Below are 12,390 nucleotides of genomic sequence, written 5' to 3' on the forward strand. Positions count from 1 at the left end.
TCCTATATCTCCTCCTCCCCACTCTCAGGAGGCCTCTATCACTGTTTCTTGAGAAAGCCCGCCAGCAGCCAGCATTTACACAAACAGCACCGAGAGCAGGAGGGGAGGACCACGAACCTTCAAGGCCTTTCGCAGCTCCTGCACGTCATACAGCACCGTGGGCGTCATCATCCCCAAGATCACCTGCTCGAAGTTGCCACTCAGTTCTGACTTCAAGTCGTCCATCAGGTCCTGGGACACAAGAAAGCACGCTGCTTAACTGCTACAGTAACAGAAACCAGCCACCCTCAGTGGGGTCCAGGGACGGCTGGGGGCTCCAAGACCCTTTCAGGGGCTGGTGTGCACAAAACCATCTTCGTAATAACACTAAGACGCTGGGATCTGACTTTACACTCTCATCCTCCCACAGTTGTCCAGGGAAGCTTTCCAAAGGCTACTCGGTACGTCTACAGACCTACAGTTATGCGAAAAGGCTATTAAAATACTCCTCCCGGGCTTCCCTAGTGGCGCAGTGGTTGAGAGTCCGCCTGCCGATGCAGGGGATACGGGTTCGTGCCCCGGTCCGGGAGGATCCCACATGCCGCGGAGCAGCTGGGCCCGTGAGCCATGGCCGCTGGGCCTGTGCGTCCGGAGCCTGTGCTCCGCGACGGGAGAGGCCACAACAGTGAGAGGCCCGCGTACTGCAAAAAAAAATAATAATAATAATAAAATAAAATATTCCTCCCTTTCCCAACTACCTATCTGTACAAGACCAGATTTCCTTCCTACTTCAAACAAAACCACATATCGCAACAAGTTGAAAGCAGAAGCAGATATGAGAATCCAGGGTATTCCATTAAGCAGACATTAAAGAGATTTGCAAAATATTAAAAGAATGCCAATCTTCTCACTAATTTTTTCTCTTTTGGAATATAAAGCTATTTTTTCCTAAATCGTTATTTATGTTAACATGTAATATGTTTTTATAGTTTTTTAAATAAGTTAACAAATACCTATTTTTAAATGTCCTTAATTTAAATTAACTTTTAATTTTTAAAATGGTTAACATCAATAGATGTAACCCACAAAAACAGAAAGGTCCTCAATAATTTAAGAGTGTAAAGGGGTTCCAACATCAGTGTTTTCACTCACTTAACAATATAACCTGAATGTATTTCCAAGTCAATATTTACCTACAACATTTTTAACAGCTGCAGAAATTTCCATATGTAGAGGCAATATAATTTCTTTAATAAGACCCCCATTCTATTTTTCTACTATTCTTCTAAACAGGCATTTAGCTGCATCCTTGTGATCATTCATGATTATTTCTTAACGCTCAATGATTAGAAAGAAATGCAATTATTTGGACAAAGGACCAATTCCTTTTTTTGTGTGTGTGTAAACAGCTCCATGAGTTTTTACTAGACATTTCTTTAACCCACAAAAATGGAATTATATCAACCGCATTTTTCTTTTTTTATACAGCAGGTTATTAGTCATCAATTTTATACACATCAGTGTATACATGTCAATCCCAATCGCCCAATTCAGCACACCACCATCCCCAACCCCCCACGGTTTTCCCCCATTGGTGTCCATACGTTTCTTCTCTACATCTGTGTCTCAAATTCTACTCTGCAAACCGGTTCATCTGTACCATTTTTCTAGGTTCCACATACATGCGTTAATATACGATATTTGTTTTTTCTTTCTGACTTACTTCACTCTGTACGACAGTCTCTAGATCCATCCACGTCTCTACAAATGACCCAGTTTCGTTCCTTTTAATGGCTGATTAACATTCCATTGGATATATGTACCACATCTTCTTTAACCATTCATCTGTCGATAGGCATTTAGGTTGCTTCCATGACCTGGCTATTGTAAATAGTGCTGCGATGAACATTGGGGTGCATGTGTCTTTCTGAATCATGGTTTTCTCTGGGTATATGCCCAGTAGTGGGATTGCTGGGTCATATGGTAATTCTATTTTTAGTCTTTTAAGGAACCTCCATACTGTTCTCCATAGTGGCTGTATCAATTTACATTCCCACCAACAGTGCAAGAGGGTTCCCTTTTCTCCACACCCTCTCCAGCATTTGTTGTTTGTAGATTTTCTGATGATGCCCATTCTAACTGGTGTCAGGTGATACCTCATTGTAGTTTTGATTTGCATTTCTCTAATAATTAGTGATGTTGAACAGCTTTTCATGTGCTTCTTAGCTATCTGTATGTCTTCTTTGGAGAAATGTCTATTTAGATCTACTGCCCATTTTTGGATTGGGTTGTTTGTTTCTTTAATATTGAGCTGCATGAGCTGTTTGTATATTTTGGAGATTCATCCTTTGTCTGTTGATTCGTTTGCACATATTTTCTCCCGTTCTGAGGGTTATCTTTTGGTCTTGTTTATGGTTTCCTTTGCTGTGCAAAAGCTTTGACGTTTCATTTGGTCCCATTTGTTTATTTTTGTTTTTATTTCCATTACTCTAGGAGGTGGATGAAAAAAGATCTTGCTGTGATTTATGTCAAAGAGTGTTCTTCCTATGTTTTCCTCTAAGAGTTTTAAAGTGTCCAGTCTTACATTTAGGTCTGTAATCCATTTTGAGTTTATTTTTGTGTATGGTGAGAGGGAGTGTTCTAATTTCATTCTTTTACATGTAGCTGTCCAGTTTTCCCAGCACCAATTATTGAAGAGACTATCTTTTCTCCATTGTATATCTTTGCCTCCTTTGTTATAGATTAGTTGACCATAGGTGTGTGGGTTTTCTCTGGGCATTCTATCTTGTTCCATTGATCTGTGTTTCTGTTTTTGTGCCAGTACCGTATTGTCTTGATTACTGTAGCTTTGTACTATAGTCTGAGGTCAGGGAGTCTGATTCCTCCAGTTCCGTTTTTTTCCCTCAAGACTGCTTTGGCTATTTGGGGTCTTTTGTGTCTACAAACAAATTTTAAGATTATTTGTTCTAGTTCTGTAAAAAATCCCATTGGTAATTTGATAGGGATTGCACTGAATCTGTAGATTGCTTTGGGTAGTATAGTCATTTTAACAACATGGTTTCTTCCAATCCAAGAACATGGTATATCTCTCTATCTGTTGGTATCATCTTTAATTTCTTTCATCAGCATCTTATAGTTTTCTGCATACAGGTCTTTTGTCTCCCTAGGTAGGTTTATTCCTAGGTATTTTATTTTTTTTGTTGCAATGGTAAATGGGAGTGTTTCCTTAATTTCCCTTTCAGATTTTTCACCATTAGTGTAAAGGAATGCAAGAGATTTCTATGCATTAATATTGTATCCTGCAACTTTACCAAATCATTGATTAGCTCTAGTAGCTTTCTGGTGGCATTTTTAGGATTCTCTATGTACAGTATGCTGTCATCTGCAAACAGTGACTTTTTTACTTCTTCTTTTCCAATTGGTATTCCTTTTATTTCTTTTTCTTCTCTGATTGCCGTGGCTAGGACTTCCAAAACTATGTTGAATAATAGTGGGGAGAGTGGACATCCTTGTCTCATTCCTGATCTTAGTGGACATGCTTTCAGTTTTTCACCATTGAGAATGATGTTTGCTGTGGGTTTGTCGTATATGGCCTTTATTATGTTGAGGTAGGTTCCCTCTATGCCCACTTTCTGGAGAGTTTTTATCAGAAATAGGTGTTGAATTTTGTAGTTGGAAGATTTTTAATCACAGTTTCAGTTTCAGTGTTTGTGATTGGTCTGTTCATATTTTCTATTTCTTCCTGGTTCAGTCTTGGAAGGTTATACATTTCTAAGAATTTGTCCATTTCTTCCAGGTTGTCCATTTTATTGGCATAGAGTTACTTGCAGTAGTCTCTTAGGATGCGTTGTATTTCTGCGGTGTTTGCTGTAACTTCTCCTTTTTAATTTCTAATTTAATTGATTTGAGTCTTCTCCCTTTCTTTCTTGATGAGTCTGGCTAATGGTTTATCAGTTTTGTTTATCTTCTCAAAGAACCAGCGTTTACTTTTATTGATCTTTGCTATTGTTTTCTTTGTTTCTGTATCATCTTTTTCTGCTCTGATCTTTATGACTTCTTTCCTTCTGCTAACTTTGGGTTTTGTTTGTTCTTCTTTCTCTAGTTCCCTTAGGTGTAAGGTTAGATTGTTTATTTGAGATTCTTCTTGTTTCTTGAGGTAAGATTGTATTGCTATAAACTTCCCTCTTAGAACTGCTTTTGCTGCATCCCATAGGTTTTGGATCGTCGTGTGTTCATGGTCATTTGTCTCTAGGTATTTTTTTTTTTAAAGAACTGATGTTTGAGTGTTGATGTTGCACTCTGAAAATCTGCCAAATTTCTTTATTAGTGTAATACTTGTGTGTGGTGTGCATGTGTGTGTTCTTTAAGGTTTCTTTTTTTTGTTTTGTTTTGTGGTACATGGGCCTCTCACTGTTGCGGCCTCTCCCATTGCGGAGCACAGGCTCCAGACGCGCAGGCTCAGTGGCTGTGGCTCACGGGCCCAGCTGCTCCGTGTTATGTGGGATCCTCCTGGACCGGGGCACGAACCCCTGTCCCCTGCACCAGCAGGCGGACTCTCAACCACTGTGCCACCAGGGAAGCCCTGTCTCTAGGTAGTTTTTGATTGCCTCTTTGATTTCTTCAGTGATTTCTTGGTTATTTAGTATTGTATTGTTCAGCCTCCATGTGTTTGTGTTTTTTACGTTTTTTTCCATGTAATTCATTTCTATTCTCATAGCACTGTGGTCAGAAAAGATGCTTGATATTATTTCAATTTTCTTAAATTTACTGAGGCTTGATTTGTGACCCAAGATGTGATCTAATCTGGAGAATGTTCCATGCGCACTTGAGAAGAAAGTGTAATCTGCTGTTTTGGGATGGAATGTCCTATAAATATCAATTAAATCTATCTGATCTATTATACTGGCGGACTCTGGGAGGGCTCATGCCAGAGAGTACTTCCAAGAACTTCTGCTGCCAGTGTCCTTGTCTGCACGGTGAGCCACAGCCACCCCTGGCCTCTGCAGGAGACCCTCCAATGAGACTCTGTTTCCCCCAGTCCTGCTGAAGTCCTGCAATCAATTCCCACTAGGCTTCAAAGTCTGATTCTCTAGGAATTCCTCCTCCCGTTGCCGGACCCCCAGGTTGGGAAGCGTGATGTGGGGCTCAGAACCTTCACTCCAGTGGGTGGACTTCTGTGGTATAAGTGTTCTCCAGTCGGTGAGTCACCCCCAGCAGTTATGGGCTTTGATTTTACTGTGATTGCGCCCCTCCTACCGTTTCATTGTGACGTCTCCTTTGTCTTTGGATGTGGGGTATTTCTTTTGGTGAGTTCCAGTGTCTTCCTGTCGATGACTGTCCAGCAGCTAATTGTGATTCTGGTGTTCTCACAAGAGGGAGTCCAAAGGACTAATTCCTAAAGACAGTTAGTCACATTTCCTCCTAGAACAGGTCAGAGAATTTAAGAACCTGCTTAAGATCAACCGATAGGGAGTTGATTTGGTTTCAAGTTCCAATCTCAGATTCTCACAAACCTGAGTCTGCAACACTATATTTCAATCTATTGTGCATATTTTTATGTTACATCCACATGTATCAAATAGATGAATGAACAAATAAGTTAGCGTTCAGTCACTCCATTAAGGTTGGTCATCTAAACAAACTGCTGTCAGATCAGCTTAGTTCTAAAGCTGAATAATCAACCCCAAATGTGTGGCAACACTTTATCTCTAGCTCACACATCTCATGCATGTTCATTAAATTTCTTTGGGGATGGAGAAGAGCTTAAAATGCCCAGAAGGTACTCTGAGCAATCTGAGGGAGGAATCCCATTGGTGCCCAGCCAAGGTTTGCATGTAGATGCTCCCGGGAAGAGCTGAGCCAGCCGTGCCCCACCCAGCAGCTTAATGCCTGCCTTTGAGAGGCAGCCCGTCTGACTAGCTTTTATAAAAATATCCAAGAATAGAAATACTTACCATGGAGTTAACAGCACTCTGAGACCTGGAAACACTCATTGATAACATTACCTCCATAAAAAGATTCTCTAATCACACAGATGGGCTTCCAGTGATGTGGAAAGATTGGGTGAATGACCCTGGTAAGTGAGCTGTTGGAAACGAGACTGATACAGGGTTGCTCAGGGGTGTAGAATTCAAAAAGGAAGGGGAAAACATGGTGAGTGAACCGCCTTTGAATGCATAAGCCACTAAAATACATACACGCACACACACACACACACACACACACACACAGAGCCCCATTCTAGAACTGGAGGGGGTGGCTCTCAATTAAGGATCATTCAAAGGAATGAATATATACAACAAATGGGTTTATGTAGAAGAGTTGGATAGACCCTAAATCCTCGGAGAGCCTATTTAGAACAAACTGGATTTAAACATTTTAGTCAGTTTGGAGGATCTTCATTCGCAAGTGGCCTAAAGGAAAGGCCAAGGGAAGCAACACTGAAATCTGTGCCCTGCCCAGTGCTCCAAAGGGTAGGGGGCTGAGTCCATTCCGCAGCCAAGTCCCTGAAAGGACTTGTGGGGGAAGAGACTAAACTTAGCCTTGAATTTTGTGAATCAAGAGCTCCCTGAAATCACTTCTGGCTATGGACAGTGGAGGAACTCTTCAACGTGTTGAAAGTGTTTTTTGTTTGTTTTTATGTTTTTTCCAAGAACATCTTTACACAAGGCAAAGGATCCATCTTTTAAAAACCAAGGGCCACTACTTCAGGATTCAAGAAGGAAGGGGCCCCTGCTCCCTTACTGCTGACAGGTCCCTTGTCAAGCCAGAGAGCTGCCACCTACCCTGCCGATGGTGGTCTTGTAGGCCGTCCTGATTTCCTGGCGCTGGGCCGTGTTGCGATAGGCCAGGACGTTGATGATGGCGTCTTCGTCTGTGCCTGGTGAGGAGCGGAGACAGGGAGTGAGTGTGATTTGAGAGAGGAATGAGACAATGGGTTCCTCTGCGAACACTGGTGTAACCCAAACACACGCAGAGAGCTTTCTAACAAAAGAAGTTCTTGTTCAGAGGGTTTGTCTATTTTGGTGGGAAAACAGACACTAGATTAGAGTCTCGGTCTCTCCTTTCATTAGCTATTTTTTTTTTAACATCTTTATTGGAGTATAGTTGCTTTACAATGGTGTGTTAGTTTCTGCCGTATAACAAAGTGAATCAGCTATACATATACATACATCCCCATATCCCCTCCCTCTTGAGCCTCCCTCCCACCCTCCCTATCCCACCCCTCTAGGTGGTCACAAAGCACCGAGCTGATCTCCCTGTGCTATGCAGCTTCTTCCCGCTAGCTATCTATTTTACGTTTGGTAGTGTATATATGTCCATGCCACTCTCTCACTTCATCCCAGCTTACCCTTCCTCCTCCCCATGTCCTCAGGTCTATTCTCTATATCTGCGTCTTCATTTCTGTCCTGCCCCTAGGTTCTTCAGAACCATTTTTTTTTTAAGATTCCATATATATGTGTTAGCATACGGTATTTGTTTTTCTCTTTCTGACTTCACTCTGTATGACAGACTCTAGGTCCATCCACCTCACTACAAATAACCCAATTTCGTTTCTTTTTATGGGTGAGTAATATTCCATTGTATATATGTGCCACTAAACAAAAGAGTTAACTTCTCTGAGCATTAGTTTCCTTATCTATGAATGTGAGTGATCATAGTACTTTCCCTCTTTGGATCGCCCATATTTATCTTCTATGTTCTTGCCTTTCTCTCCTCACTTTTATCTCTTTATCGTCTCCTCTGAGTTTCAAAACAGTTCAAACCTGTCTTTTAATTCATGATTTGGCACTTCACAGGGTTTAAATTGGCTGCTCATTGTATCCACTGCGTTTTAAGATCTGTATTTGTGTTTTTCTTTTCTAAGCTCTCTTTCCTGATCTCTGATCAGGAAACTTTTTATAACTGCCCATGAATTCCCATGATGCAATATCCTACCAAAACTTTTCACTATGAATTACAGTTTTTAAAAAATATTTTTAAAAGATTTATCTTTGCTGTTTTTAAAAAATTTATTTGGCTGTGTCGGGTCTTAGCTGTGGCATGCAGGATCTTTGTTGAGGCATGTGGGATCTACTGTTGTGGTGCGAGAGCTCTTCATTGTGGTGCACGGGCTTCTCTCTAGTTGTGGTGTGCGGGCTCTAGAGCACATGGGCTCAGTAGTTGCGGCACGTGGGCTAATTTGTCCAGCAGCATGTGGGATCTTAGTTCCCCGACCAGGGATCGAACCTGCATCCCCTGAATTGGAAGGCAGATTCTTAACCACTGGACCATGAGGGAAGTCCCTGAATTACAAATTTAAAATGTCTTAAATTTTGTTTGCCTGTTTCTTGCAGCAGCTTTTACAGGCGACTTTCACAGCTGGATGTTCATGTATGCTGGGTGAGTTTTCCATCTTCCCATATACTGTATGGGAAGATGTGATGAGTTACAGGAGAGTCTATTGAAATATTTCAGGAAGAAATCAAAAAATGTATAGATTTACGAGTTATTCTTTGCAAAATTAGAGATCTAGAAAAATGTGAGGTGTACGGAGGAAGCTATATAGGTTTTTTTTGTTTTTTGGGGTATTTTTATTTATGGCTGCATTGGGTCTTTGTTGCTGTGTACGGGCTTTCTCTAGTTGTGGCAAGCAGGGGCTACTCTTTGTTGCGGTGCATGGGCTTCTCACTGCAGTGGCTTCTCTTGTTACGGAGCATGGGCTCTAGGTGCACGGGCTTCAGCAGTTATGGCACGTGGGCTCGGTAGTTGTGGCTCGCCGGCTTAGTTGCTCTGCGGCATGTGGGATCTTCCCAGACCAGGGCTCAAACCCGTGTCCCCCACATTGGCAGGCGGACTCCCAGCCGCTGCGCCATCAGGGAAGCCCACTATAAAGTTTTAAGTTTACATAACTTAGTGACCTACTCTGTTCTCTCGGGGGGAAAAAAAAAAAGAAAGAGGGTAATAGGTACAACCATCCTTTTTCCAGGAGAACTCTCAGCTGGTGGGAGAAGGTTCATTGCCTTTTGCTTTTTTAACCAGTTTCTGTGAAAGGCACCACCACTCTTCTGGTCTGTCAGGCTTGAACCCTCAAAACAGCTTTGATTATTTTACCCGCTCTCTTCCTTCACATTCAGATTTCCTGTCAAGTCATGCAAAATCTAGCTCTAAAACCCTTTTTGTATCTGTCCCCTCTTTTTAATTCCTATGACAACCACTCCAGTTCAGGGTTTCTTCTTAGACAACTTAAAGTCTGCTAAGTAGTAGCCTCACTTCCTAATTGGTCTTTCCAACGTCTTGCTAGATTCATTTTCCTAAAACGACAAACTCTCACAGTGTCCCTCCCCTGCTCAGGATACACATTGGCTCCCCACCATTTGCTGGATTTACTATCTGCACTGCTGTCTGGCATTTGGGACTCTCCACCATACCCCATTCACTATTGTAAATATCCACATAAAAAGTTACAGGCAGCCAAATCCAGAGACTTAGCTCCTGAATTCCTGTACTTGACCCAACTACACTGCACTCCTTTCTCCTGACCTCCTTCATTACCAGTCTATGGGCTTATGTCTCCCTAACCCCCTCCATCTAGCATCCTGATTCTGGCATTTGTTGTTTCCTGGACAATGCCTCTGGGTCATCCTCCCATGTCAGTAGCATCCTCAGGACCCACCCCATGGTACCCGCCTTCCCAGAAGTCACCTAAAAAGTCAACTCCTGCATTGTAAGTACATCCTGCTGCAAGCCATGTATTTCCATGGCCTGCAGCTAAGTGCCTCCACTAAAATGCAAAACAGGGCAATGCTCACACTCATCCCATGCCTTTGCTCACGCTGTTCCGTTCACCTGAAACCCATTCTCTCTTATCTATTTATTTACTAACTGAATAAATTTAACTCATCTCCCAAGGCCCATCTCAATTTCTACGTCCTCCAAGAAGTTTTGCCTGATGCTCTCAAATGACATGTGACCTCTCTGACTCCTAATGGGATCTTACTTGTGCCCCTCCCGTCGCTATCATATTATGAACCGATCATGTTTCTGCACATGCCTTGGCTGCCTAGCATCCATGGACGATTGAACCACAGGACTAGGTTTATAGTCCTTGTCTCCTCTAACCTTCACTGGCCCACACAGCGAGCACCAAAAATGGTTTGTTGTATCCAATGCCTCCCGACTCTGAGAATTCCGAATGCCATGTGGTCTACGTTCTGAATTATGGTGTTCTTGCTAGCCACCAAAGAATTAGGATACACCTGAAAAAAAGGGTGGGCCGAGTCCCTTTTCCATTTTATTTATAAAAAGGGAAAATGATAGATTCAGGGTAATGTCCTGTTCAGAGGTGGGCAGCAGCACAGCACAGTGGCTTAAGCTCCGGCTCTGGAGTCGGACTGCCTGGAATTGCCTAGAATCTTGACACGTACAACCCCAGACACCTCGGGCAAGTTAGCTCATCTCCCTAAACCTCAACTTTCTCATGAGTTAAACAAGTTGCTGTCAGAATTAGAACATAATCTATGTAACACATTGTGCCTGACACACAGTAGAGCTTAATAAATGCTCACTAATACTGTTATTGTTCCTGTTAGTAGCACTGGGGCTAAGATGAATTCTTCTTGGATAGAAAACCTGGGAAATAACGCCTTATGGTCAAACGTTTTTATCCAAATCTGGAGGAGGTTCTAAATAGCAGCTATGAAAGAGAGCACTTCTCTGGCCAAATGTCCACTCAGGCAAGTTTGGAGGCAGGGTCTAGGTCAGCATAGCCTGCAGTGCCCGGGCATGGCTGTGCCCACCCAGTGGGAGGCCTTTGCCCACGGGAGCTACCAGAGGGTGGTGCACTGGAAGACAAGCCCTTCTGGTCACGTACGCACAGCCTTCTCACCTAAAATCCCACATGCTACACGGGGTACTGGCCTAGCTGTGCGTATTACAGCAGCAACAGGCGGGGGGCTGACTCAAGGGAAAGAACATGGACTTAGAGCTGGCAGGCTCTGCTGAGTGTGACTCATGACTCAGTTCCACTTACTCTGTGCCCTCCTATGTTACTTCTCTGAGTCTCAGTTTCACATCTGTAAAATGGGGCGAAAATAGGACCAGCTGCTTTCACTACATCACAGGATTATCGCACGTATTCGTTCCAATAATGTTTGTCAAAGTGCTTTGTAAACCTTCTGGCATGACATGCATACATGGGTTAACTGGAAAACAAATACATTTCTCAAATTTGATATATAGATTCATAATACCGGAATGTAAAACAGAGTTAAATTATCAGGGAAGTCCAGAATGAGTTCATAACATTTAAAACTCTTAGTAAAAAACCCTCCCGTCTAGTTTGCCTTGAAAAGTCAACTTGTTCCCATTGTGTTTTCTTAGCCTGAGACGTACTCACAGTTGCCTGTGGACACAACACCCTCTGGGTGACTCTGTCATGCACAGCACATGAGGGGTGTTTACCTCCAGCGGGACACTTACCGAGACCTTTCATGGCCTTCCTCAGGGTCTGGGCATCTTCAGTGGCACTGAAGCCTGAAGCAGCTTTGACGGTGCCTCCCTTGGCTGCCTGAGTGCACAGAGAAAGATGGTGACTGAGAGGCACTTCTCACCAGCATGGCGCCATCTCACACAGCAAGTTTGCTGAGTACCCAGCATGGGCCAGACACTCTTCCAGGTGTTGGGACACGGCAGTGACTGTGGGAGATGAGGCTCTTGCTCCCCTGGAGCTGATGTTCAAGTTCAGCAGGAAGCAGACAGTAAACGAGCCAACAAACAAATATTCCACCAGGCGGCCGGTGGTGAGAAGGGCTACAGGGCAGACAGAGAGGTCCTGGAGGGGCTGCTCTGAGGAGTGACATTCAGGCTGAGGTCTGAGTGACAGGAAACAGCTGACTGTGCGAAGATCAGGGGAAAGTGTTATAGGTAGAGGAAACAGCTGAGACAAAGGCACTGAGGCTGGAGCTGACTTCTGGGGGAGGAGTGGGACAGAGGCCAGTGTGGCTTGAGTTGGTGGGCAAGCTGGGGAGTGGTAAGATAAGTTACACCGTTACCTACAAAGTAATCTTGTCTCCCCTGAAAGGGGAAAATCAAACCTGAATTCAATCAAGCCTCTAAGGCCAAATACCAATTTATGGTAAATAGGAGAAAGAGGAAAGAGGAAAATGTTAACCCACCCCACAGGGCTGTAATCAGCACAATCCAGACTGTGAGAAACACTACTTGATGAACGATCTAGTTTCTTCAACAAATAAACTGCAAGGAGAATTAGAAAAGAGAGAGATGGAGGGACTTCCCTGGTGGCGCAGTGGTTAAGAATCCGCCTGCCAATGCAGGGGACACGGGTTCCAGTCCTGGTCCGGGAAGATCCTACATGCCGTGGAGCAACTAAGCCCGTGCGCCACAACTACTGAGCCTGTGCTCTGGAGCCCA

The 12,390-nt window shown here is 43.4% G+C and overlaps 1 protein-coding gene across 4 annotated transcripts in view; it reads right to left on the reverse strand.

Moving 5' to 3' along the window:
• Positions 1–12,390, reverse strand: part of ANXA4 (annexin A4) — a 70,576-nt gene that overhangs the window by 24,742 nt on the left and 33,444 nt on the right. For all 4 annotated transcript variants that reach the window (XM_024756419.1, XM_024756416.1, XM_024756418.1 and 1 more), the window contains exons 3-5: positions 11,440–11,527; positions 6,765–6,859; positions 118–231 (exon numbers count right to left, since the gene is read on the reverse strand). In XM_024756419.1, the coding sequence (XP_024612187.1) occupies positions 118–231; positions 6,765–6,859; positions 11,440–11,527 (297 nt within the window). The remainder of the gene's footprint in view (positions 1–117; positions 232–6,764; positions 6,860–11,439; positions 11,528–12,390) is intronic.

This window comes from Neophocaena asiaeorientalis, unplaced genomic scaffold (assembly GCF_003031525.2).
Source record: "Neophocaena asiaeorientalis asiaeorientalis breed wild unplaced genomic scaffold, Neophocaena_asiaeorientalis_V1.1 scaffold303, whole genome shotgun sequence".
NCBI classification, from domain to species: domain Eukaryota; kingdom Metazoa; phylum Chordata; class Mammalia; order Artiodactyla; family Phocoenidae; genus Neophocaena; species Neophocaena asiaeorientalis.